The 25125-nt window shown below is 33.9% G+C and overlaps 2 protein-coding genes across 4 annotated transcripts; one reads left to right on the forward strand and one right to left on the reverse strand.

Annotated features, from left to right (window-relative positions):
- Nucleotides 1-750: 750 nt before the first annotated feature.
- On the reverse strand, nucleotides 751-5171 carry LOC111642015 (L-2-hydroxyglutarate dehydrogenase, mitochondrial-like). 3 transcript variants are annotated; one of them, XM_023388278.1, is made up of 8 exons: nucleotides 5033-5171; nucleotides 3067-3200; nucleotides 2833-2984; nucleotides 2299-2430; nucleotides 1438-1641; nucleotides 1195-1356; nucleotides 956-1113; nucleotides 751-886 (listed from the first exon to the last, which is right to left on the reverse strand). In XM_023388278.1, exons 1-8 carry the CDS (start codon nucleotides 5068-5070, stop codon nucleotides 751-753), a joined length of 1116 nt encoding a protein of 371 aa, XP_023244046.1. In that variant the 5' UTR covers nucleotides 5071-5171. The 3 variants fall into 3 exon arrangements, with proteins under 3 accessions (XP_023244046.1, XP_023244042.1, XP_023244052.1); XM_023388274.1 differs by having other exon boundaries at nucleotides 4976-5171; XM_023388284.1 differs by lacking the exon at nucleotides 751-886 and having other exon boundaries at nucleotides 976-1113; nucleotides 1209-1356; nucleotides 4976-5171.
- A 137-nt stretch (nucleotides 5172-5308) lies between these two features.
- LOC111642006 (E3 ubiquitin-protein ligase TRIM9-like) lies at nucleotides 5309-24285 on the forward strand. The gene is made up of 8 exons (XM_023388267.1): nucleotides 5309-5482; nucleotides 5628-6281; nucleotides 15522-15617; nucleotides 15857-16247; nucleotides 16913-17058; nucleotides 21243-21381; nucleotides 21905-22129; nucleotides 22211-24285. The coding sequence occupies exons 1-8, from the start codon at nucleotides 5342-5344 to the stop codon at nucleotides 22528-22530; spliced, it is 2112 nt and encodes a 703-aa protein (XP_023244035.1). The 5' UTR covers nucleotides 5309-5341; the 3' UTR covers nucleotides 22531-24285.
- The last annotated feature ends 840 nt before the right edge of the window (nucleotides 24286-25125 follow it).

A 25125-nucleotide genomic window follows, 5' to 3' on the forward strand; every position in this document is an offset into this window, starting at 1 on the left:
ACGTCAGCCCACTTCTTTATACGAGAAAGGTATCAGGGACCTACCCCACCGCTGGGAACAGTGTCTACATACAGATGGAGTGTATTTTGAAAAGTTGTCGGATTTTATACATGTTTCGGACATTCCTTTTGGTCTGTCAAAATAAAAGTCTTGTTTAGCCTTGAACCCATTTTACCCTTGCAACATCATCATAGGTTATCAGATAGATAACAATAGACAAAATTTTTGGCACACAATCTAATATAAGAATATTTCAGACATCATGTAGTTATTTTCTCTGACTAAACAGCACAGAATTGAATTTGGAAAAATGACTAAATCGGTTCATGGACCACCTGGTGCATATTTGTGAGCCATCAATGTCCTATGGACCATACTTTGACAATCATTCATTTGTGTCATGTGTAATTCAAACATTTTAAAACCAACTGCAATAATTTGTGCAAAAATTCCTGGATTTATTTATTTGATTTGTTTGAATAAGAGTATATGAAATTTTTATGTTGTTTTTCTGTTAGTTTATTTTAATTATAGAATTCAAATACTTAAAATTAATTAAACTTTACTTCAATAAAATTACATGTTTTATGCTTTAAAAGTATTTATTCTTTAATCCCCTTTTAATTGATAAATCATAATGCTAGATGAAAAATGTTTTGAATTCTTAGTTTGATTCTTTAAAATAATAGATAAAATCTATAAAAACCAAAATATGCTAAAAAAATTTAATTTTTAAACATAATTCGAGTCTCACCTTGTGACATCATTTAAGCGGAGTTTAGGAACAAATTTCTGTAATTGACGAACTTGCGCAAAAATATTCACTCCTCTATACATTTCCTGTATACCGTATAAGATATTTTTCACAGCTAAGCGTTGAAAGCCCCTGAAATTCAGGCAAGTAATAATGTTTGAAAATTCTAAATTGAAAACCAAATAATCATTAAATGCTTACGGATGCTTGACTGCTTCCCACAATTCAGGTACGTTGACATCTGTTAAATGATAACCTTCGCGTTTGAATGCTAATACTGCATTAGGCCCCAACCATACGCTGCCATCAATACGTGGAGTGAAGTGTACTCCAAGAAAGGGAAATTTTGGATTAGGAACCTGATATAAACATAAAAAATGATAAAAATTGCTATTTCATAATTTAAAGAGAAAAGACACATATTTATCATGCAGACTTACTGGATATATGTTACCTTTAATGAGATCACATTTTTCTTTCTTTAATAGAAGATATTCTCCACGAAATGGCACAATCTGAGGATCTAGGCTGCAGCCTGATAACGTGGCCAATTTATCCGAATATAGACCACCACAAGTTACACAGTATCGACTTCTTATGGCCTACAATTACAAGTAGGCACCAACGTACCAAAAAAGAAACTTAAATTTTTGAAAAATTACTTTATAAAAATGCTAACATACTTTGTTTGAAGATATAATTCTGACAGGATATTGACTAGAATCTACTGAATGTTTTTTCTGGCTTTCTGCAACAGTTTTAAAAGCTTTGACATTAAAACCGAGATGAATTTTTCCTCCACTCTTTTCAAAATCTCTTCCATAAGATCGACATACTTCTGCCCAATCGACGATACCGGTATGGGGCGACCATAATGCCTTTAATCCCTGTATCAATTTTAAAATTACAAAAACTGTAAATAATATATATATAACTAAGAAAGCAAATTTCCATAATTAGCATAAAAATCCTTTAAATTTGAATTAATCAACATATACTTTAAAATGTATTAGAATGCCTTAAATTCACTTCGTACAATGTTTACAATTTTAAATTTACAATAGCTTGTTTTTAGAACTTATAAGCTGGCTCTGTATATTTGGTATTCACCAATTGCCAAATATTTGCCTTTTGCCCAAGTATTTATCACGTGGAAACCATATACGTACACACGATTATTTGCCAAGCATTGATTCATCGTGGGAATTACAAATGATTATTCAAGATTTATCCACTTTGATTCGGCACAATATACTGGCAAAGAGTGGGAAATGGGAAATAGCAAATACCAAATATTAGTCACAATTAAATCCTTCACTCTACTTGGCCAAATGTTTGCTTGGCATTTGGCAAATAGCAAATGTGTTGAGTCGACTTTATGTTGATCTGATAACGAGACACGTATAGTCTTGAAAAACATTTTATCACAATAAAAGAAGAATTGGTTTTCGAATGTTTATAATTTTGTATTGTTTGAACGTAATCCTAAAACTTATTCTAGTCCATTAGTATTTCTTTTGCATAATATTTAAAAATCGACTTACTTGACAATTTGGCTCAATTTCTCGAATTTCACTCGCATTCACAACTTTCAAATCTTTAACAGAATTCTTCTGACCACGTTCGTACAATGCATCTAATCTTGGTAATTCTTCTCTGTCTACGGCAACTATTAACTAAACATAATATATTGCATGCTTTATTCTTATATTACTTGCTGCAAACTTTGGGAATTTCTGTTTCTTCACAATTCTTGGCCCTACATTTCTTTTCTTAACAATTTCTCTTTTTCTGATCTGTAGCTGGTTTGACATAAATACAGATTTCCTTTTGTTCTTATTTGCTTTTGTGGTCTTGATCTTGCAATTAGACATATTCAAAGAACAATTCTTTTTTTTTTTTTTCGTAGACCTCAAAAAAAAAACATCACTCATGATACTTGCAAATTTATTGCAAAACTAAGACCAGAAAAAGAAGTTATCAAAGAAAATAATTCAGAGCCAAGAGAGATGTTATACATAACAAACATATATGCTAATATTATTAAAGCTTGTAATTCATTCTTATATCTTATTTACCTTTCCACATTTTTTATACGGTATATTATGTTCATCACAATATTTATAGGTTAATTCTAAACCTTCCACACACAATTTTGCCTTCAAAGAACCAGGAGTGTAATATATTCCAGCATGTATAACTCCACTGTTGTGACCACTCTGATGAGCAGCTTCAAATAAAAAGAAAATATATATATTTTAATATTTCAACTTAAAAGCTACAGATTTTGTATACAAAAAGCTCTCTCTTACCTAATTTTTGTTCTTTTTCCACTAAACCAATTTTCAATGTCGGATGTCTCGAGATCAATTCTCTCGCGGTAGCCGTGCCTACGATACCTCCTCCGACGACAACAATATCGTATTCTTCTTCTGTTTTACTGGAACTAAAATTGCATATTTTTATTTATACTCAAAGAAATTTTAAATTATTATTTTTCTTTGTCGTCCTATTTTGGACATTAAAATAATACCGATCTGTTGCGGCACGTTACGTCTCGGAAGCTACAGATAAATAAAAAATTAGACAATTGCATACAGAATTTGGACTTCTATTTATCATAGCCATTTATTTAATCAAAATGTTTTAAAATGGCTTTCTTATAAAACTAAAAAAATTTGTTTATTTTTGAGACATTCCCAACAATTTTTAAATTTTATCTTAAATACATAAAAATTCATTTTGATTTTTAACTTTCAAGGTTGTGTAATTGTAGAAAACAAGTACAGCGGATAATAATGTCATAATTATTTTCGAAATATACAATTGCCTATTGTGTAATTTTGCAGATATCGAAATAAAAAAAAATAATTTGCTTTAAAAAAACTTATAAAACTTCAAAAACTTGTAGAAATTTAACAAAATTTTCCTGTTTTTTTTTTAATATTTCCTTAATTAAAAAACAAAAACCTAACTTAGAAGACAAGTAGTTTGCTTTGAAATTTTTTACTAACAGATTTCTTTTTGAAATTTATTCTTTTTTAATTAATCAAGAATTTAGAATGGAATGTATCTTTAAATTTATTTTTAAAAATGTGTATTAAATTTTAATTTTAAAATATTAATATTTTGGTAATTATTAAACTCATTAATATTCTCTATTTACATTTTATGCATATAGAAATATTAATAAAAAAAAATTGATGATTATCTTGTAGATGCCAATGTGGAAGTAGAAAGGCATCTATTCTATTCTATTGTATCTCCTTGTTCTGACAGACCAGGTTCTAGTGAGATTCTCACCCATTTTCAAAGTGGTTTGACACAGATATGTCAGGATCCATTCCTCGCCATCTCGGCACTCGTTTGTTTAGCAGAATACGGCAATTTGACGCGGGGACAATCTGCCTCCCAGGAGGACTTTTGACGAGAAACGGGTCCTTATTTTGGCGTCGGACACAGAAAAGGAAATACGGCAAACTCGCCGGAACACGAGACCGATAATGTTCGCGTGCCTTTGGCCGCCGGCGGGCATCCTTTTCCGTCGCCTTTCCGGTCCAAAGACGTCGAGACGAAGATGCAAAGGGCCCTCACGATAAGTTTGGGCACCGCCAAATTTATAACGGACCAAAAAAAAAATCCTTTTGGCAGACGAAGCTTAGAAAAATGACGATTTATCATCAATTCTTTTCATAAAATATTAATATTACTGATTAATATCTCTACTTGCATAAAAAGTGATAACACAAACCATTCATCAAAATAACAATTATCAAAATATTGACCTTCAGGCAAACGCAAAATGATTGTCAACATTTTAGTTGCTTCACATAAATTTAATAAAAAAGGAAGCTTGCGAAGGCCACCATCAATTTATAGAATCATTTTTAAACAAAAATTTGCATTAATATCTCCAAATCCAATGTTTCTTTCAAAGAAAACTTCCTTATCATTACCAAATTTTCCTCTTGGCAAGGAAAATGCTAAAATATCAATATATTTGGCATCAGACCGATGATAAAATGTTCTTTATTAATAAATTACGACATTCCACCATTTAAACAATCCATCCCGAAGGCAAAAAGTCTCCAAGGGAATTACCATAATAAATAAACCATGTGACTTAAAGCCCAGATGGGACATTACGTCACGTGTTTACACAGATAATAAGGCGTGTTCGTGAACGGCTAAAACCGGGGATAAAACGACGATCCGACTGACCTGTGCACATTTCTACACGCTCTAGAAAAATAACGCTTAGAAATCGAGCCCACACACCGCTTCCCACTCCGATAAGCCAACATGGCGGAAGTCATCGTTTGCACGATTCGTCCGGCAGACGGCGTCAGAACGGAAAACGGAGAATATCGTTTGGATTTTGGTTCGTAATTCGTTCGTCAGATGGCGTCGAGAAGGAACTAAGTTTTGTAGCTCCTCTGCGAGTTCTATTCTTAGTAGTCTTTTAGTCGCCATCTCCGTACTAGGTATTAAAAGCAGAACTCTTCACTCCCGCGTTAACGAAACGGAAGAAAACGAGTCGGAAACAAAGTAAAAATTGTTGTATTCGTTTCGTATAACGTCCGGCAGATGGCGCGGAACGAGAATTCTTTTTATTTTCTAAATATGCCGACAGATGGCGACCGGGAGAATTTATTGTTTAGTTTTGGTTTGCGAAACGTTCCGGCAGATGGTGTAGAGTCGTCCGCATGCGCAGTGGGGCATCGAGAGGTGAGTGTTCCGTCTATTGTCATGTCAGCTTAGTGTAAGTATGGAGGAAGAGTTGAAGTGTCCCGTGTGTAAGCACTTTTATAATAACCCAGTTTTGTTGCCGTGTTATCATACTCTATGCCTGAACTGCGCGCTACACTTGCAGCAACCCGCGCAACAGATACAACAATGCGAGGAGACGTTAAATCATCTGAACGAGATCAATGCAGACGGTCCGGACGTGGACAAGTTGAGTCTACTGAGCGAGACGGATAGCGGTGTTGTATGCAACAGTCGACCCAACAGCTACGTGGGTACTCCCAACATCCAAGGTTTACTCTTCCCACCTTTACAGAGCAACGCTCTTTCGTTAACTTGCCCCGTGTGCCACAAGATCGTCTACTTCGACGAGAACGGTGCTCACAATCTACCGAAGAACAGGGCATTGCAGAACATAGTCGACAAGTATGGAGAGAGTAAAAATTTAGCAGTTCACTGTCAGTTGTGCGAAGGTGAAGCCAAAGATGCCACGGTCATGTGTGAACAGTGCGAGGTTTTTTATTGCGAATCGTGTCGGGAGAGTTGTCACCCTACGCGTGGCCCCTTAGCCAAACATTCTCTCTTAACTCCTCAAGAAGGAAAGGCGACTCTTCGTGCTAAGAATAAGAGCAAAGAACCTAAATGTGGCGAACATGCCGACGAAGGTCTCAGCATGTATTGCATGTTGTGCAAGACTCCGGTTTGTGTTCTATGTTTACAAGACGGCAGGCACATTAACCACGACGTGCAGGCTTTGGGTGCCATGTGTAAGGCACAGAAGGTGAGTTCTTTCTTTCTTTATTTATTTTTCCTTTTAATTCCCGTTCCGTCCGTACGCCAGAGGGAATACATTCTCACTTCTTACAAACGGCAGCTCGTTTAAGAAGGATTCGTAAATAAACAAAAGTCGAGCATTCTTACAAAGGGGATAACTTAATCCTACTGGCGTTATAAAGGGGGAAACTTGTTTTGAAAATAATTCTTAGCAATATTTTACATTAATGATTTCTGTTACACACTTCCATCGAGATCCTCGGCTTTTATAGATATTAGATTACCGTCTAATGATCTCATTAGCCCCGCAAAAGGGGGAATATTCCTGTATCTTGTAAAGAGGGTTATAACTTAAGTAATTTTCTAAAGGGGAGGAAAGAACGCATAAAAAATATCCGAGTGATGGTTGATTTATGAATTTCTACGTCTACGTTCTGTTTTCGTTGAATATTTATAAACATTTTTACAGTCCAATGATCTGGCTAAAGGGAAATCATTTTTACAGTCTAATCTCGCCAGTCATAAGGGAGGAGGGACACGTCTAGAAAGGCGAATTCCGCAGTCATTTTTACATGGCCGTATCCATGTTTTCGTTATCTATCGAGAACTCGTTTGATAAAAATTGTGTACCGAACAGGTTTCGGAATAGAATGAACTATCGATGTGTTGTTTACCGCATTCTGTGTACAGTATAAATGCACAATCCAAACATTTGCGACAATTCTCTTATATCATTCCAAACTCTCGTTTAGTGGATTTAACCACCCGATTGTTTAATCTATGTTTAGCAACGGATATGAATATTTATTCAGGCGTTTACTCGATAAACATAATTTACCACTCGTTACGTGCATTATAATCTTTCGATTTTTCCCGTAAAGATATATTTAATTTTTATTTTTAAAGGAGGAAAAATGCCATATCGAAACGTTATCACTCAGCGGGTGACATTGATAAGGGGGAAGAATGTGTCATCTAAAATAATAGACGTATAGATAAGCTGCGGAATTAATTGCTACATAGGGAAACATTTATGCGAAGGTGTTTCCTTTGTAATGTTTTTTTCCCCCTTGCCTAAAATTATTTATCATTAATCTCTTATAAATGGTATTAATGAGTTAGTTGTCTACACTGCTTGAGAGACGTTATCAGTTATGATGCGACAAAACTAATTAAAGTGATGTTTTAATCCGAGGTACGAAATGCATTTTTCATTAAAATTAAATAAGAATAATCACATTTTTGTCCAATTTTATTGTTATTATTTTTTTAATGTTAGAAAGTAGAATTATTATCATTTTAAAATTACTCGAAAGACGAAAAAAATGCCGCGCGTAATGGCGACTCCTCCTTCCCTCGTTCATATTACATCAGATTTTTAGTTCGGGTGTTTTTTTATTAATAATTTTATACTCTTCATTTATTTACACGCATCTGCGATATAATTTGATTTATGTTTCACATTTTTTCTCCTTATTTGTAATAATATAGTAGGCGTACGGATACGGTATCCGTAGATTATGCCACGTAGCTGATATCAATATCGCTGCTCTTGTTATATAAATTAGAAAACAGTGAAATAATCGCTGCTCCAGATAGAAAGTAGAGCGTTTTCTAATATTTTATAACCTCTAAAATGCATTAAGGGGCGTTTATTTACTTGTAATCGAAGAACGAAGTTCGTTTTTAGCATACTTTCGATGATAGTCATCGATTTTCTTGGTATGTTTTTATGTCCCGTTCTTGCATTAAAAGTGTCTCGTAGGGAGTCACAAGTCCCCGTTTTATTCGCCATTATGTTAAATTACGCTATAACCTCGATAGTGCGTATCGAGTTTCTGGTATGTTTACGCGGGATTGATTATAAAGAAAGCGAAAGTCTCCATTTAAAAGTCACGTAATTTCGAGAATACGAAACTTATGCTCTAGATTCGAATGTATAAAACAAAAAAATAAATACGATGGCCGCGATTATTTACAAACAAACGAAAAAAATTCAGTTCCCCTTCCCGTTCGTGTGGGTGTCTCATCTGTAAGTTTAGTTACTTGTAGGCGCACACGCCCAGGACCGATATATTTTCGATTTCTTCCCACGCCAAGTAGAAAAAATAGGGATGTAAACCGCCCCAACAACTTTATATAACGACCTTGGGGGTAAATACGACTCGTCTAGCATGTTCGTTTCCTGTGGAGTGTAGCGACATGTTTGAACGACCTTGCTGATCGAACGGGGCAGGTGTCACTGACAGGTGGTCTTCGCGACTATTAAAAAAAGGGAAAAAATGAAGTAAAGCGAAAGCTAGATTGTCCCTCTCCCGTCATGTGCTATGGCCAAACGTGCGGTTGTTCTTTTTCTTTTCCCCACCTTTTTTCCTCCCTCGCCCTCCATGTCGATTGGATAATTGAAATACGCGCATCATTTTCCCTCCCCTTTTGGATCCCTGTAGAAAGATTGCGGTTCCGATGACGCCGATCACGTGACGGAGCGAATTCTTATCGTCCCCATTGGCGGACCGGCCATCGTCACGTGATGATATAGCGTCAGTTTGTCTGTCCGCTGGCGAGGTTTGTCATTCGTACAGCATTTATCAATACGGTCCCTACTGCTACTCGATGCCTTGTACTTCTTTTCACCCGGTAGTGGGGTGTGGTGCTAAACTAGATTCATTGAGCCATACATATGTAAAAATCTAGCACTCCGGGGGACAAAATTCACGTCTGGTCTCCATAGTAACGTCTCCCCACTTTTCCTGAGCGGGACAATAACGAAATGTTTTCTTTCTTTCTTTTTTTTTATTTTACGTTTTTTGCCCTCTTCTCTAGTAGGCACTTCGATGGCGAATCGATCTTTTTATCACTGATTTCTAGTCTCCATCCCGCTGCAGACAAGAATAAGGTAATTGGCCGCGAAGACCGCACTCCATCGAGAACACGGGGAGACAAATAACGTTTTCGAGTGGCGTAACATGGAAAAATTCGAAAGTAATAACCCTTACGACGCTTCTATATATATGTGTGTCATATGTCACTCCGTCGCCATCTTTTTCTAGGAAGGCACTCGCCGGGCGAAGTTTGAAATTTATTTATTTATATTTTTCTGAAATTCTTTTCGTATCCCTCCAGCGATACAAATACATAAAAAGCTTACATTTAAAAATACATATGCGTATAAAAAAAATAGAATATGTTTTTCCTCTTCCTCCCTCTGCCCGTGCTTTTTTTGTAGTCGACCGATTTCGTAAGAATGTCGTCGGATGAGTGATTCCTGTTTTAAGTGAAGAAAACGGGTTCTCGATGATGGAAACCCGATGACCTATCTTCTAATCCCCTATCTTTACCTCATTCTAAGCTTGTGTAGTATATAAATTACGTATTCAACAACTTTTGATAACGGATGATAATTTTTGCATTTATGTCAAGTAAAACGTCGGAAATGTAAACGCCGTCTTTGTTTATTTCGTGCTCCGAATTTGGCAACACTTAAAGATTTCCGGTTCGGTTAAATCTAGCGAACTCTGAAAATTTAAATACGTCTTTTCTCCGCGCTGTTTAAAAGTCGAAAATACTTCTGTTTAATAAAAATTCGCTCGAATTTTATCATAAAATACGAAGGAATTAATATAGATGGATGGCCGGCCGCTTGGGTACTTTTTTAAATTTGTAAGTGTTGCCAGTTGTCGAAATTATAACTGGCAACGTTTTCATCGTGTTAAAATGTCGTTTGGCTACTATATTGACGTTTGATTTAAATTTAAATATTTGTAATAAATTACTAAGATTACGTATCATTTGTCCTCGATAAAATAACACGCAACGATCGTATCGAAAATAAAAGGGAAAACATTTAAAACTTCCGAGGCCTACGCGTATTTATCGTTAAGTGTTGCCAGTTTTCGGACGAATTAATTTTTATACGAAAAATTAAGCAAATTAATTCGATTAAAATAATAATTCTTTTAAAAAATGCAAAGGAAAAGCGGGCAATTTTGATCTAACAAGTAAAATTAACGAACTCCTAAAAAACTTCGATACTCGAATTTTTATTCTAATTAAGCGAAACGACATAAATTACGTAAGTAATCGATGTGATAAAGAAAAAAAAATAATATAATAAAATCTATTAGTATTAAAATCTCGTTTTAAATCAGATTCTATTTAATTAACTATAACTCTTCGGAGAACGTTTACGTAATTGCCACTTCTATATATTATTTGGGAAAACCGACAACACTGTCTACCATCTGGGATGGTAGATGTGACCGATTGTTGTTGCCATGGTTACTGTACGTTTGCCAACATCCCTTCCGATGGAAGAAATACCCCCTTCACTTTTTTTTATTTACTCGGTGTCCAGTTACCGATTATCAATAGAGGGAAAAAAATGAAAATTTTTTTGCAGGGAGAACTTTGTACTAACTCGGCCTTTATGTTATTTAAGCTTTCGTATAAGCGAAATCGGAAATTCAATTTTTGATCACACTCCTACAAGATTGATAGGAGGAAGAGTATTCGTGTTTATCACATTCTTAACTGCTTACTATACACGTATATTTTTACTTACAGTTAGTGTAGAAAAATTGTTAGGAACTTTACTGTCGATAGTAGGCTTATATATTAAGTATAGATTAGCGGGAGGAAAATAATTTTTCTATAAATATGTATTCTCTACGGTCTTTTAGAGAGGTGGTTGTTGCTTCTAAGTTAGCGTGCCGGATCCGTGGATGCTTTTGTTGACGCGCACAAAAGATTTATTCGTAATAATGACGCGAAATCCCGATATCGATTGCATAGAGATACGTTTTGATACCGCGATTCGGAATCGTAGAAGTGACCTGGAAGCGCAGAAGTGCCTTAGTATCTCGACTCGAAACCTTCAGAAGTACCTCGTAGAACTGTAGAAGCATCTTGATATCCCGACTCCCGATATCTCGATTCGTCATCTTGTTGCTTTGATAATCATCGGCACGACTCCCAGCCAAGTATTTGCGGTTCCATTACAAGATAACGTTTGTCGTATTCGCGTTACAGCTATATATACTTTATAATTTCTACTAACAATAACGAGCGACGGCGGATTACCCAAAGCGGAGCGTCGTGCCCATCGATGCCAATGAACGGAATATATTAATTTTTATTAATGTCACCCGTCGGTTACTTTCATCCACGAAAATTTCCTATCGAAAATGATCGGAATAATCAGGAAAGAAGAGAAGAAAAAGAAGTAAAGCGGCCGAGTCTTGATTAAACAACTAATTTTGGAAAGCGCCATTAATTAAATTCCGTTTTCTCGAACGACCTTTCTCGACTTGTTTTACGAGAATAAAAGCTAGAAGGGAATTACCGAAAACAAACATCCGATTCGGTAACGACGTTAATATAATAAATAAATTAATTTTATATTAAGTATTGTATGCCGAAGACGGATATTAAAAAAAAAAGATGTCAGAATGACCGAGTAATATATATCCGAGTCGCCGGTTAATAGAAAGTAGCCCGTCTTTCGATTATTCGGCGACCTTCTCGATAGCAATCTGTCCTTGAGATTGGTATAACTTGGGGTATTGACCTTTAAAAAATCAATTTAAATATGAAATTGTGTATTTTTTCCCGCAGTTATACCTCAAATCCCTCTTTAATCGTCGCGTGTGTGTAAAAATAGAATGCTTTCGGTTGGATGTAGAAGGGTATTAACAAATGGGTGTTGCAGCGAGTCACGTGTATAAGGTGTGTTTTTTTTAGCAGGGGGAGGAAAAAGTAGCGAACAACAATCTCGGCAAATCACGCGCTATTCTTCCAATCCGAGTGTCGTTGGAGTGTGTTGTCGTATACTTCGTTTTTAATTTTTGACTGCATAAAACGATCGATCTTCCATTTATTAGTATTTTAATTTTTTGCACTTTACTAGAAGATTCTCGTCGACCTCAAACAGAACCGAAATTTGTTTTTCTCTTCGATACACCAAACGATATTACTGAGTAATTTGGGAATTGGTTTAATGTTTGTTAATCTTAATCGAATGATTAAAAAAAGAAATAAACGAATCGTGTTTTAATTTTAAAACTTTACAGAAATATTCCATTCCCCCTCGATTCCTACCTCCGCTTCACCGCCATCTGGTGAGCTGCGATTAAATTATGCGAAACGAGTTGCGGATGTAATTAATCGGGTGTGGAGTAATTGCGAGTTTTATGCCGCTAAATTGTCGAAATTTAAATATTCTTTACGTAATTTCTAATTAATCGTCTTTTATCCTTGGCCTAAATAAACTCGACGATCGAATTAAATTAGAACAATAAAACAATAGATATTAAACCTAAGAATTACTCAAATGTCCACTTTTTGGGGGAACCCAAGCGAGTTAAGTACAGTAAAATCGAGTTTTTTTTCTGAAAAAATGGAATATTTATTCTTACCCTATTATTATTCGTAATGCAATTTTTATCTCGTTTTACCGTGCGTAATGTCGAGCCTTTAGCGTGAACTTAAAGGGGGGAAGCATGGCGGAACGTAGCTAACGAAGAATAACGCGAAATCGACTCTCTCTACTCGGATTCTTGCCAAACCAACGAGATGATTGTTCGTCCACTTTGTTTCTCTTCCTCTTTTGTTAGACGGGAGAAGAGAGAAAGATGTTTATCAATATTCCTCCCCTTTCAACGTCGGTCCTTTGGGGCATCGTTAGAAAATCATCACGGTTAGGATCCACAAAAGAACGTTCAAAACCCGTTCCATCTAACTACCATAAAAATTTTACTATACAATGCAATCGCGAAACGTGCATAACTTCAAACGGTTACTACGGAAACGACACCAGAGAAACATTTATTTCTCCTTTAGTTTTCCGTCAATCAATAGGATTAACATGTAAAATTTTGTGCAGAATTGCATGTGTTCGTGTGTTAGATAGCGCTGTAGCTTTTCCTTTCCCCCTTTTTAAGTAACCCATTGACTTTTTGATTTACCTTAATTTCGGTACGAGCTTCCAGCAGGAAATGAAGTGATAGCTAATTACCCGAGCGCTCATTAAAGCGATTAGTGAAACGGTCGTGGGAACTTATTCTTTCTCCTAAACTCGAGCCGTGACGTCACCGCAATGGCGGCCATCGATACACTCACTACACACACACACTCTCTCACCCACTCGACATCGACCTTCTTTCGATTTATTTTCAGCTGTTAACATTCGTCTTCCGTTTGCCATCTGGACCGTTTCAAAGTGTTAAACGAGATGTGTTAGACACCTCGATGGTTCCCCCCCTCTTCTTTAAATCGGGCGAATATTACGCTCTCCGTCTGGTGTTTTGCGGTGGTGACAAGTGGGGACAGGTGAAAATTTAGTTATACTCCTCATTGATCGTGACGTAGTCGTCATTAAATGGATCATTCATGAATTAAATAACCCACCCTCGCTCCTTCGCCTTGGCCTAGCGCAAATAATCGATCGGATGACGTTTTCTTCAAAGTTGATGTCACGCGGCGAACGGGAGATCTGCCCCTACCCGGGGATCCACTACGTCCCATTGACAAGGTTTGGCCATTTTCGGCTAATTGTCTGACCATTAGGTATCGCGCGCGCTTACCAAACCTGGCCCCGTTATTGTTCTAAACGGGGTTTGACCAGTTTTTTACAACTCTTGGTCGCCGTTTTTAACGATTAATGGGTCTATAAGGGAACAAGGAAGTAGTAGTTACAAAATATAAACTTCTCTATAACTAATCACAACTCGAAGATCGATTGCCTTTAAAGTAAAATAGCAATTTGCTGTTTCTCTAGAATGTGATACAATTGGTTAAAGAGGGCACTAAACTGGGACACGTTCGTGTAGCTTCATAAAAAAAATTAAAGAGGGATTTTCGTGACGTAGGACAATTTCAGTCTTCTCGAAGGAGTAGAATGGTTATTAAGAGACTGGTAACAAACAACACACACAGATAAACACCACAAAGGAACCTACAACACACCGAAACGATCTATTATCAGTAACGTTATATAATTGCTTCCTTCTACGTGGAAACTAACAACTCTCGCGAGGAAAATAACTAGTGGCGATGTTTTACGATGCCCCCGCCAAGCGATAACGAATCAAATTTGTTTTAAACAGTTCAAAAATTATTTCCAAATTTGTTAAATATTTTAAAAATTCAAAAAATATATATATAGTCAAAGCCAACGAATCAATGGCGGCGACTGGTCACGCATAAACTTTCGGCAAATCATCTTTACTTATCGTTTTAGTCGCGACATTTATGTATATCGCATTCGTCTGGTACGTGAGAAGCGATAAGAGGAAGAGCAAGCGTAATTATTTCTCTCCGTTTCCAAAAAAATAAAATAAAGGAAGCTCGGGAAACGCTTTTATAACCCACGCATTTTTTGACTGGAGGGACAGAAAAAAACCTCTTTAAGAAATTTGGTGTAAGATCTCCGAAGGAGGGAGACTTTTAATCTCGAAAAAAAGATATCCAAAAAGCAATACCGGTTGCCAGAAGCAAACGGAATTCGTGCTTTGCAGTAAAAATTCCCTCTCTATCTCTGGTTCTTAGTGTCGTTGACCGATTCTGTTTAGTAAACGAGCAGCATCTGAATTCTGTCAAGAAGCGAGAACGTCGAGCAGGTGAACGGTATGTCTGTCCTCCTGACGCGAAACAGATCTGCGATGAAAGTAGTTTCCTTCCAGTATGAGCGATTGGTTACGGTACGACCGGAAACGGAAACTAAATTTTCCAATGATTCGATTGTAATGTTTATACCCGAGAGGGGGAAGACGGTGTATACGTTGTCGTCAGCCGCGAGTGACGTCATCGATTCAATAATATACATTTTTTATTTTACATTTGTATATCGTGACAACAGATGGCGTTATATTTTTTTTAACTTAAATGTTGCCAGTAGTAAATTTTCAATTTAAAAAAATTAATAACGGCTTAAAATTTATAAAGAAAAAAGTAAGATAGAATTTTGAAAAAAAAATTTAATTTTCAGATCAGGATTTTATGGGGTAATCCCTCCCGGAGCTATCGGAGATTGTTATCTCATTCCCAGAAAAGAGGGGAAATGCAAAATTGAATCGCTGTTCTCTTTAATCGAAACACGTTTCGGATTTTTTCTTTGTATTTTTTTTATCATTCAAATGTAAAGTTAGATAACAAATCACGCTTAAATAATCTTCGATAAGATTATAAGTTTAGGAAAAAGAAGAAAGGAGGAAAAGTAAGTTCAACCTTATAATTTTCTATTCTCGAACAGACGGAACTATCTCAGAACCTTCAGACGTTATCGGAAAAAGCGAAAGGAGCAACGGAATTTATTCAGCGACTGAAATCCATGGCTGAAAAAGTCACGGTGAGTTTCTTCTTTCTTTCCGTAATAAATTCGCAAACGTAGTGAATAATTCGGGCGTTATTTAAATTAATTTCCGTCCGTTACGGAAAAGTAAATTTCTCTAGAATTTACATTACGCGCCGCGTCTGGTCGGAGGTAATTCGGTGCGAAATGGCGTAGGTAAACGGCGTAACGCCGGAGCCTTTCTCCAACCCGTTACTTTATTTGTTTACTTGACCGAAATGTTTCTTTGCTCTCAGGAGAACTGCACCGATCTGGAATCTTCCATCGACTGTTACTGCGAACTGTTAATAGAAGCGGTGCAAGTCAGGAAGCAACAGTTAATCGAATTCGCACGAAAGGAGCGGGATCACAAAATGAAGACGTTGAGAGATCAGGTGACTAATTACACGGGAAAACTACAACAGACAACGGGTCTCTTGCAGTTCTGCATCGAAGCGCTTAAAGAGACGGATCCGACGGTATTTCTCCAAGTGGGTTCTTCGCTCATTAACAGAGTCAGTAACATGGACGTGGCGTGGCCCAAAGAGATCGGATCCACACCGTGGACGAGTCACGAATTCGATTTAACTTTAGATCATCACACGGTGTTGCAGGCGATAGAGCAGATGACTTTCGCACAAATGAAACGTGAGTTTTTATTATTGCTTTAATCTCTTTATATTCTTCTGCACCGTTCGTAGTTTTATGACTTTCTCCCGTATTCGGAGGGAGTATTAGAATCGAGCACCCTTCATTTTCTCTCGGCTGCACCTTCTTTTTTTTTCTAATAGTTTCCTTATTACTAATGATCCGTCCCTTTCCGTTCTTTTCCTCTTACCAAAGCTGGCGCAGAAAATGAAGGGGACGTGAAGACAGGTAAAAATACATTTCTCTTTTTTTCTTAACTCTCTTTTTTCTATTATTTCTTTTTTTTTCGCTTTTATTTTTAAAACTACTCTACGTAGTTTTCGCTTTATAGTTTCCTATTGTGTCCTATCTATCTCCGGAGAAAGAGAAACTCCCATTTACTTGTGATTGTATGTCTTTATGAAGGCATCCAATCTTCTCGCTCGACGTGGCCGCCATCTTTCTTTTCTGGATGCTGCCTATCGAACCTCATTAAAAACTTTACACGCCGGTTATCGGATTATCCATTTTTCGGCTTTTTTCTCTACTCGTTAAAATTAGCGCGTTTTTAACGCTTTTCTCGATGCATATTAATAAAGCGAAAGCTCTTTTTTTTTCTTTTCTTTCGTTCTTTTAAAATTATGCATTATCATTGTTTTTTCTTCTTACGTCTTGCTGCATTTCAGCACCGGGTGCACCAGTGATCATTCCAGAAGAGTGCACGTCCGAAAATAACTGCATCACCATTGCTTGGCAACCTCATTCGTCCAGTTTCGTAGAAGGTTTCGTACTAGAACTCAACGACGGACAGAACGGGTCTGGAAACTTTCGAGTAAGTCATTTCCTGGATTATAAACTTTATATACTCGGAAAAGGATTTAAAGTAAATTAAGTCGAACGAAGCTTTTAAAAATTTATCCAAATTCCGGAGATATATTTTATACTTTATGTACTATTTTTTTTCGTCTTTAATCTGTCGGTAAACCTATTAAGAATATTGACGTATCCTTCCTCCGATAAATTTAAAATAATCCTGGAAGTCGTCTTTTCCGGACGTCGATATTGTTTGTGGGGAAAGGTGGATGTACAGGAGCTACGTCAACCCCATTTACTCATTCGATGTGACGAAGGTGAACTGACTCACTCGATAAGGTATGACTCATCCGGCCACATAACCACACATTGTTGAGTCATTCCGGTTTCGAACCGTGCCATTTCTAAATTCTCTCACCAATGACTTTGTAATGGAAAAAAAAAAGTTCATCTCGTCTTTCTGCAGAGGGGAATGATTCATTTTGTCTCGCAGGAGAGTAACTCGGTCGGGAATAAATTTAAAAGATCGAAAAAACCCCTTGATTAACTGTTACGTTTGTTTCGAATGGGTTCGCCGGAAGATCCGCGCTCGAATCCGAGCGTTGGTACTTTTGTTTACTATTACTACGGTCTAATTAAATGAGTATTCATCAGGTAGATTTACGGAAAGACTCTTTCTCTCTCTTGCAACTTAATCCAATCTCTTTAGTGTACCTGATAAAATGTGTTTGGCTTGCTGCCAAATAATACACAAAGTACGCTGCCCGGTCGTTTCCGAACCTTCCCTGCAATTAATGAAGATTGAATTTTATAAGCTTAAAAAAAGATTTAATTTATAATAATAGTTTTAAAGAATAATTTCTATAAAATTGTTAATTTTATGGAAATTTATTTGCACTTTTGTTTAACTTATCCTTTTTTTTTGTTTGTTTTGTTAGAAATATTCTTGTGCTTTGTTATAAATTTCAAAGCTTCTTTCACGTGCTTGGAAGAGAGAGACCGATATGAAATTCTTGTGTTTTGAAAACTTCGTTTTAAACCTTATCTTTATAGTTTTAGCATTATTTTGCTTAAATTGTTTCTTTAGAAATTGGCAAACTGCCTGCATGATTTGAAACCAATGACATGGAGTCTTAGTAATGATATTAAATCTTTTTATCTAGTTTTCCTGCTTTTTCTCTTATCGTGTTTGAAAAGGGTCCGGAATAATAGCGCATTTGCCGTCTTAATGACTTCCTAGTTTTGTATCGTGTCTGCTGATTATTTCGACTTTTTAAGTTGCTGGCAAAAGTACGGTTTCTTGTTACCGAATAGAAAAAAATTTGTAATATCTCTAATGTTATTAGTTGCGTTCAAGTTAGAAGGAAAAAAAAGAAGAAATCCATTTATTACCTTTGATCACTTAATGTAGAGAAATGGACCTTTTTTCCTCCCGGTCTTTGTTTTTCCTTGTATCCGAACACTTGTTAATGTCATTTGTACACCAGTTTTGAGGCGAACGTAGCCTTCTCTTATGGGCGAAGATAGTTCTGTTTGACCTATTCTGCAAAGCACTCTGTCGTAATTGGTTTGTCACCTTCCTAATAATGTTTCGCCGTGTCCCTCGGTGCATGAGATTAAACTGCCCATTATGCTTAGTAAGTGGGGGACGGAAATGTGTGGGAAGCAGTTTGCCGCCTCCATTTTAAATCAATAGTCGCAATGGAATAGTCATAACAAATATTTTGAGTTCGTAGTTTTTAAAAGAAAAACTATTAAATTTTATATTTCCATAAGAATCACATGTAATTTATTAACTAAAACATATTATTTGAATATCATTTTATTTTTTACTTCTTAAATCTAGTTTGATATATTCTTTGTAATGGAATTTAAATTTTAGTACCTCAGATTTTTAACAAGTATTAATGGTCTCCGTAATAATCGGAAGAATTAACAAAGATAAATTGGACTGTTGAATGTATTGAGTCCTCCTCTTTGATTCTGATGAAAATTAATGTGACAATAAACCTTCTGCCAAGATGTCTCTGCAAAATTATATATAATAAAAAATTAGATGAATTGAAATTGTAGTGTCGTATTACCTTACGAATCTAGTTATAATTCACAACTGCACATAATTCTTACGTCGTGCATTTGTGAAAATTTCTAGAAAACTTACCAGATTCGTCATTTAAGCAATGAAATACGTGTGGACTGCCCATTACATCATAATGTATAGTAGTTTTAATTGTTACAACCTCTTATTGATTTTAATAAATAACTGTTCTTTTTTCAAATATAATACAATAATTTAATAAAAGTATATTAACTAATGTATTAAAATATTGTTGAACATATTACAGTACACTTATAACATATATTACATACAAATGTATTCATCTTAGTCTAGATATTTGAAACATATATATTTACATATAAACTTGAGATATTTGAAATGTTGCATTTTATGTGTGTATCATCACAATGGAATATACAATATATATACGTGCATGTTTGTGTATTCCATTGTGACAATTGTCAAATTATTGTGACACACTAATTATAGATAATATACTGTAATTAACATAAGACAATAAAATGAATTTCATTGTCTTAAATATAATTTATATAAAAATTAAATTTGAATCTTTGACCAAGTATTATTCAATATAAAATAGACCTATACATTTAAAACTAAAATTCTTAGAATACATAAATATACATTACTTATGAAAAAGTCTTCCAAATAAAATTATGATTAATTAATAAGAAGACATTCTTTTCAGTATTCAATATTATTTTATGTCATAAATATTATATTTATAATTAAGTAGGAATACTTTGTACATTTAGATCAAGTATAAATAAATTTACATAATTTTGAATATTCGTTCTCATTAAAAGTGTTTTCATTCCAAGAATTGATTATGATGAATATTATTGAAATCATTCATTTCCAGAATTATTCATCAGATTATTGATATTTGGAGACTGAATATGCGCATCGTATTAATTTCGGAAAAATCTTTTATTAATGTCTTTACAAAGCATGAGAAACAAAGACGAATTTCTGTCAAAAGTATTCTTGCTAATAGAACAAATTGCAACTTTTACTTGTTTTAATTATAATTTTGGAGGTGTTTTTAATTATGTATTAGAATATGTGAATTGTAAGAATGTTGGAATAATCAGAAATAGAATTTTTAATGTTTAATCTCTAAACCAAATGTAGTGCTTATAAAAACTGCATTTGGTAAATATTCATCTATTACCGTAGTAAATTTAGTTAATTGAAGAATTCATTATATGCTGTACAATAATTTAAATAAGATTATTCTTTATAATTTGTGATGTTCATTTAAACTTCAAATTACAGCATTTTCAGACTACTTTACTTTTGAGATGTGCAGATGATATTTAATTGGACTGCAATTTGAAAAAATTGTAGACCTATAAATTCCCACTGTTGTCTGACCATCTGCCTGTCTTTCCTTAATCTCAAGAATGGTGTTAGATAGACAAAAGACGAGACCAGATATGGAAACCTTAGGGGCGGGAGACCCGATTAACTGTATACAAACTTCTGATACAAACCAGAAGTCACATTATTCCAATTCAAAAATTTTTCCCAAAAGATGCTAGATAGATAGCCGGCACAACTATTTGTAAAGGAAAAGTATGATATACACGGGTATATATTTGAGGTGGAGAGCATATATTTTAAATAAAATTAATTAAAAATATGATTAAAAATTGCAGCGCGGCATTGCTTGTTACATTATATATTTTTTGTGATAGCAGATATATTGTATCTCAATATTTCTGCTTGCATTTTCTTCCGTGCTATATAAATTACAAGTCTAAACTCTAAAATATTACATAAATTAGTTAAAGCATTTCCCAATAAACATAACATTGATAGCAATAACTATATTTATATTTAAAAATTAAATATATTTTTATCATCATCATCATAACTTTTTTCTATTGATAAAGTTGAAAAATGCCAGAATCTTTGTTTTTTTTATATTCAGATATATTTCATTTTATTTTAAGTATATGGTAATAGTAACAATAATTATAAATTTTAATAATAAATTAATTTCTCATTGTTTTGGTGAGCTTTAACGATATAAATTTGATAATCACTTAAATTATAACTCTTGTCAATTAAATCTTGCAAATACAATAAACACATTGCATCACTTTAATATAATGTAGGAAGTATACTGCGGAAGAGAGACTATTTGTACCGTCGATGGACTACATTTTAATAGTATTTACGACGCAAGAGTTAAAGCTTTTAACAGCACGGGCGAGGGACCTTACAGTGAAGTGATATCCTTGCAGACGGCCGAAGGTGAGTTTTAGAATTTAAAAAGTGCATTTTTAATTGTTGCAATAAAAGCTGATTTTTATTTTATGAATAACTGTCATACAATATTAATATATTTTCTATAAATTTTAAATGTTGTAGTATATAAAATAATGATAGAAATATCGAAACTACATAGAATAAAGAAGACGTTTGGAAAAGATGTTCTTTGTTTTATAACTATTGGAATTCCATGAAAAATAGAACGTGGCAGTTTTATGTTTCTTTTGGCCTTCTATTTTCATTGTATTATCCTTGGAGAATCAGCCAGAGTTATTGCATTATCGAACACCACTTTTTCAAATTTCATTGTTGCTGTTTACTCGAAATTTGATAATATCAATCCATCAATTTATTTTCTTTTCATTAAAAGTAAAAGTTTAGAGAATAACTGATATTAATTCTGATTTATATTAAAAAAAAGTATTTAAGTAATAAACAATAATGAATTAGCATATGTATTTTTAATTTTTAAAGAAATGACAGTAATAAATTATTATTCTTTCAGTGGCTTGGTTTACTTTGGATCCATCATCGTGTAGACCAGATATTGTTTTATCAAATGATAACCAGACTGTGACTTGTGATAGTTACGAACATCGTGTTATATTGGGTAATATTGGTTTTTCTCGTGGAGTCCATTATTGGGAAATAACCGTGGATCGATACGACAATAATGCCGATCCGGCATTTGGAATTGCAAGATTTGATGTTTCTAAAGACCAGATGTTAGGTAAAGCTGTTTTATATTTTAAAAAATAGATAACGAATAAGTTTTGCATTTCAAAAAAATAATACTTATAAATCTTTATAGGTAAGGATGATAAGGGATGGAGTATGTACATCGACCATCAACGATCCTGGTTTTTACATGCCGATCATCACGAGAATCGTACGGATGGTGGCATCGAAACCAGTTCCGTTATCGGAATTCTTCTAGATTTAGAAAATCATCAGCTGAGCTTTTATGTAAATGACGAACGTCAAGGGCCGGTTGCATTCACTAACTTACACGGAGTGGTATTTCCTGCGATCAGTTTAAATCGTAACGTTCAAGTAACTATCCAGACGGGCCTCGATCCTCCTACAGAAAGCGAACCCGAAACAGAAGGCGAAGAAAAGGACCAAACTTAAATTATTCATTCTGGGTATAAAAGGTTAACTCTTAAGTGTCCTTCTATGTCGATACTGGGCAGAGTTTCCCTATAATTATTACAAGGCATAGCGGTTTCTCCATATAATTGAAATATTAGTTCAATTTTTCTTGTAGAAAACTGGTGTTTGGCCATTTACTTGCATGTGTGTATTTCATACAAACATGAAAACACATGCATTACAGTGTATTGATATTTAGGTGGTTGTGGTTTAAAAATAGGATAAAATTTATTTCTTCTACATTAAATTGCAGCAGGATGTAGACTATGTACCTAATTTAGATTGTATTTATTCTTGGCATAGTCTTGGAATTTTAATCATACCAGATATACTGTACTTATTTACTTCCATATTAACGAAGTACAATATAATAAGAGAGACATCGAAGCCAGCTGGTTTCTGGCACATCATTTAATTTCAATCGGGACGAGAACGTATCATTTAAATGCAAAATTCCGATCGTAAATTAATTATTTACTTTTAAAAATCCAGCAGATCTAGTCTGTCTGCCCAAATGACATATCATCTCTCATTTTAAAAAGTGTCTTAGTAATGATATATCAATAATCTGTCCTTATTTTCATATTTAAAAAAGAAGAAAACAAAAAGGGAAAATGTGAAAAATTGAAGTTTAGTAATTTTTCAAAAATATCTGACAAGTCCATTTTTTATATGTTTTTATCTTAAACAATTTTTGAATGTGATCTTTGCAGTATCTTCAATACATCTACTAGTGTAATAAATGTTTGCATTTAATCATCGATTTTTAACTATTATCCTATAATGTTAACCATGGTGCTTTATTCGGGTGCTGGCAATTAGCCAAAATAATACCTGCCAGTATTTGATACATTAACTTTTTTTTTATAAAAATCTTTTACTTGCCAAACCGTTCTTTATGCGCTCCGACTAACAACAATAAAAATACAACGGATTTAAAGGATTTAAATCCGGATCTAATGCAGATTTAATTTGCCGTTCGTTAAGCTATTTATTAGTTTTTAATCCATAAAACCAACATTAAAACGTTCAAAATTTTTATTGTCGAATGTTTACAATTTAATTGAAGAGCACATGTTTTATTTTGAACAGATAAATAATAAGTTGCAGCTTGGAACATTTGGAAATGAAAGATTTCTATGAACAAAACAAAATGTTTTTATCTTTTTTATTATAAAGATTTTTAAGATAGGAAAATTAGTTATATTTATTTTGATCTCACTGGTACGGTAACGTGATTGATTATATTTGCTGGAATTTAAAAATATAATTCTCTATGGCAATATGATTCTATTTAAGAGATGTTACTTCTAGTTAACTGCTAAGAATGAAAGTTTGTTAAGATTTTTTTATCATTATCATTACAAGCCAGGTGCTTGCATAATTTTACCAATTATTATTATATTATTGTAATTGGAATATTTTTACATTGTACTACATTAAACAGTTTTTTTTTATATAATAGTGTGAAGCTTTTGCTCTATTTACTTGTTTTATAAAGTTATTTTTGAACAGTATTTTTGTCTTCCAGAATAAGAATTTATTTCTGAAAAGATAAAATATTTTAAACACTGCCATATTTTACATGTTTCATTTTAGGTTCTTAGGTGTATATATGCTCTCAATGTAAGTTAAGACATGTTTTTCTGAAATTAAGTGTGAATGTGTCAATAATAAATTATCAAATCAAAATTTTTGGTGTTTTGTTTAGTAATAAACTTATTTTAAAATGTTTCTGAAAAAGAAATTATTGCTTGTACATACACGACGATATTTTTAAAAATAATATTCCTATTAAGATTAAATAATGATCATTTTCTCTTGAAATAAAATTTCAATAAATTTTAAAAACTTTCTCAACAGATTAAAAAACAAAAAATTGATTTTCTTCATTATTTTTTCCCTTGTAAAAATGTCTTAACTATACTCTCGGCTTCTGTCATTAGAAGAAAACGAATAGAAAAACACAAATTTGCTAAATTACTCAAATTAAATTTTCTGATTTTTACAGACTTTAAACAAATGAAAAAAAAAAATAAAATAAAAAAACTTTTTTTAAATGCTGATACCATTTTATTCATTTAATTTCTTGTTTTCTTATATGAAACAATTCAATTAAATTTAAGTACCTCTTGTATGTTTTTTCACATTCACTTCATAGGAAAAAAATTGTATTTCAAAATGCTTAAAGAATTAAACTGCATAACATTAAATGCTATTAGAAAACCCTTGATATATTTATAAAACGAGGAAAAAATACATTAATACTGATAAATAATATAAATTTTCATTTATCTATAAATAGAATCTTCAAGACCTTCAAAGTTATGACAGTATAAATCCTTGCTGTAAATTTTTAAAGACATCATTAATAAAAACTGTTTCTATAGTTTTTTATTTCTATTAATTTAGTTGTTTTTCTAAAGAACATCATCTGAGTTTTGCCATTTGAAGAATCTGAAATGTGTGATTAACCAAATTGCCTATTGTTTTAATGGCATTGTGTTTATTTGGTTTTTTTTAATTTAATGTTTTTTTTTCTTTTTACAAACCAGGAAAAAATATTGATAAATT

The sequence above is a fragment of the Centruroides sculpturatus genome, unplaced genomic scaffold (assembly GCF_000671375.1).
Source record: "Centruroides sculpturatus isolate CEXI.00-Female unplaced genomic scaffold, Cexi_2.0 scaffold130, whole genome shotgun sequence".
NCBI classification, from domain to species: domain Eukaryota; kingdom Metazoa; phylum Arthropoda; class Arachnida; order Scorpiones; family Buthidae; genus Centruroides; species Centruroides sculpturatus.

Excerpts from the sequence above, each read along its gene's own strand:
- LOC111642015 (XM_023388274.1), bottom strand. The coding sequence starts at position 5,070 with ATGACTTCCGCCATGTTGGCTTATCGGAGTGGGAAGCGGTGTGTGGGC. Across the intron at positions 2,431-2,832 it reads CGTATAAAAAATGTGGAAAG|TTAATAGTTGCCGTAGACAG; the intron begins GTAAATAAGATA and ends TATTATGTTTAG. Across the intron at positions 1,642-2,298 it reads AAATTGAGCCAAATTGTCAA|GGATTAAAGGCATTATGGTC; the intron begins GTAAGTCGATTT and ends AAATTGATACAG.
- LOC111642006 (XM_023388267.1), top strand. The coding sequence starts at position 5,342 with ATGGCGCGGAACGAGAATTCTTTTTATTTTCTAAATATGCCGACAGAT. Across the intron at positions 21,382-21,904 it reads ATCCTTGCAGACGGCCGAAG|TGGCTTGGTTTACTTTGGAT; the intron begins GTGAGTTTTAGA and ends TTATTCTTTCAG. Across the intron at positions 22,130-22,210 it reads TTCTAAAGACCAGATGTTAG|GTAAGGATGATAAGGGATGG; the intron begins GTAAAGCTGTTT and ends AAATCTTTATAG.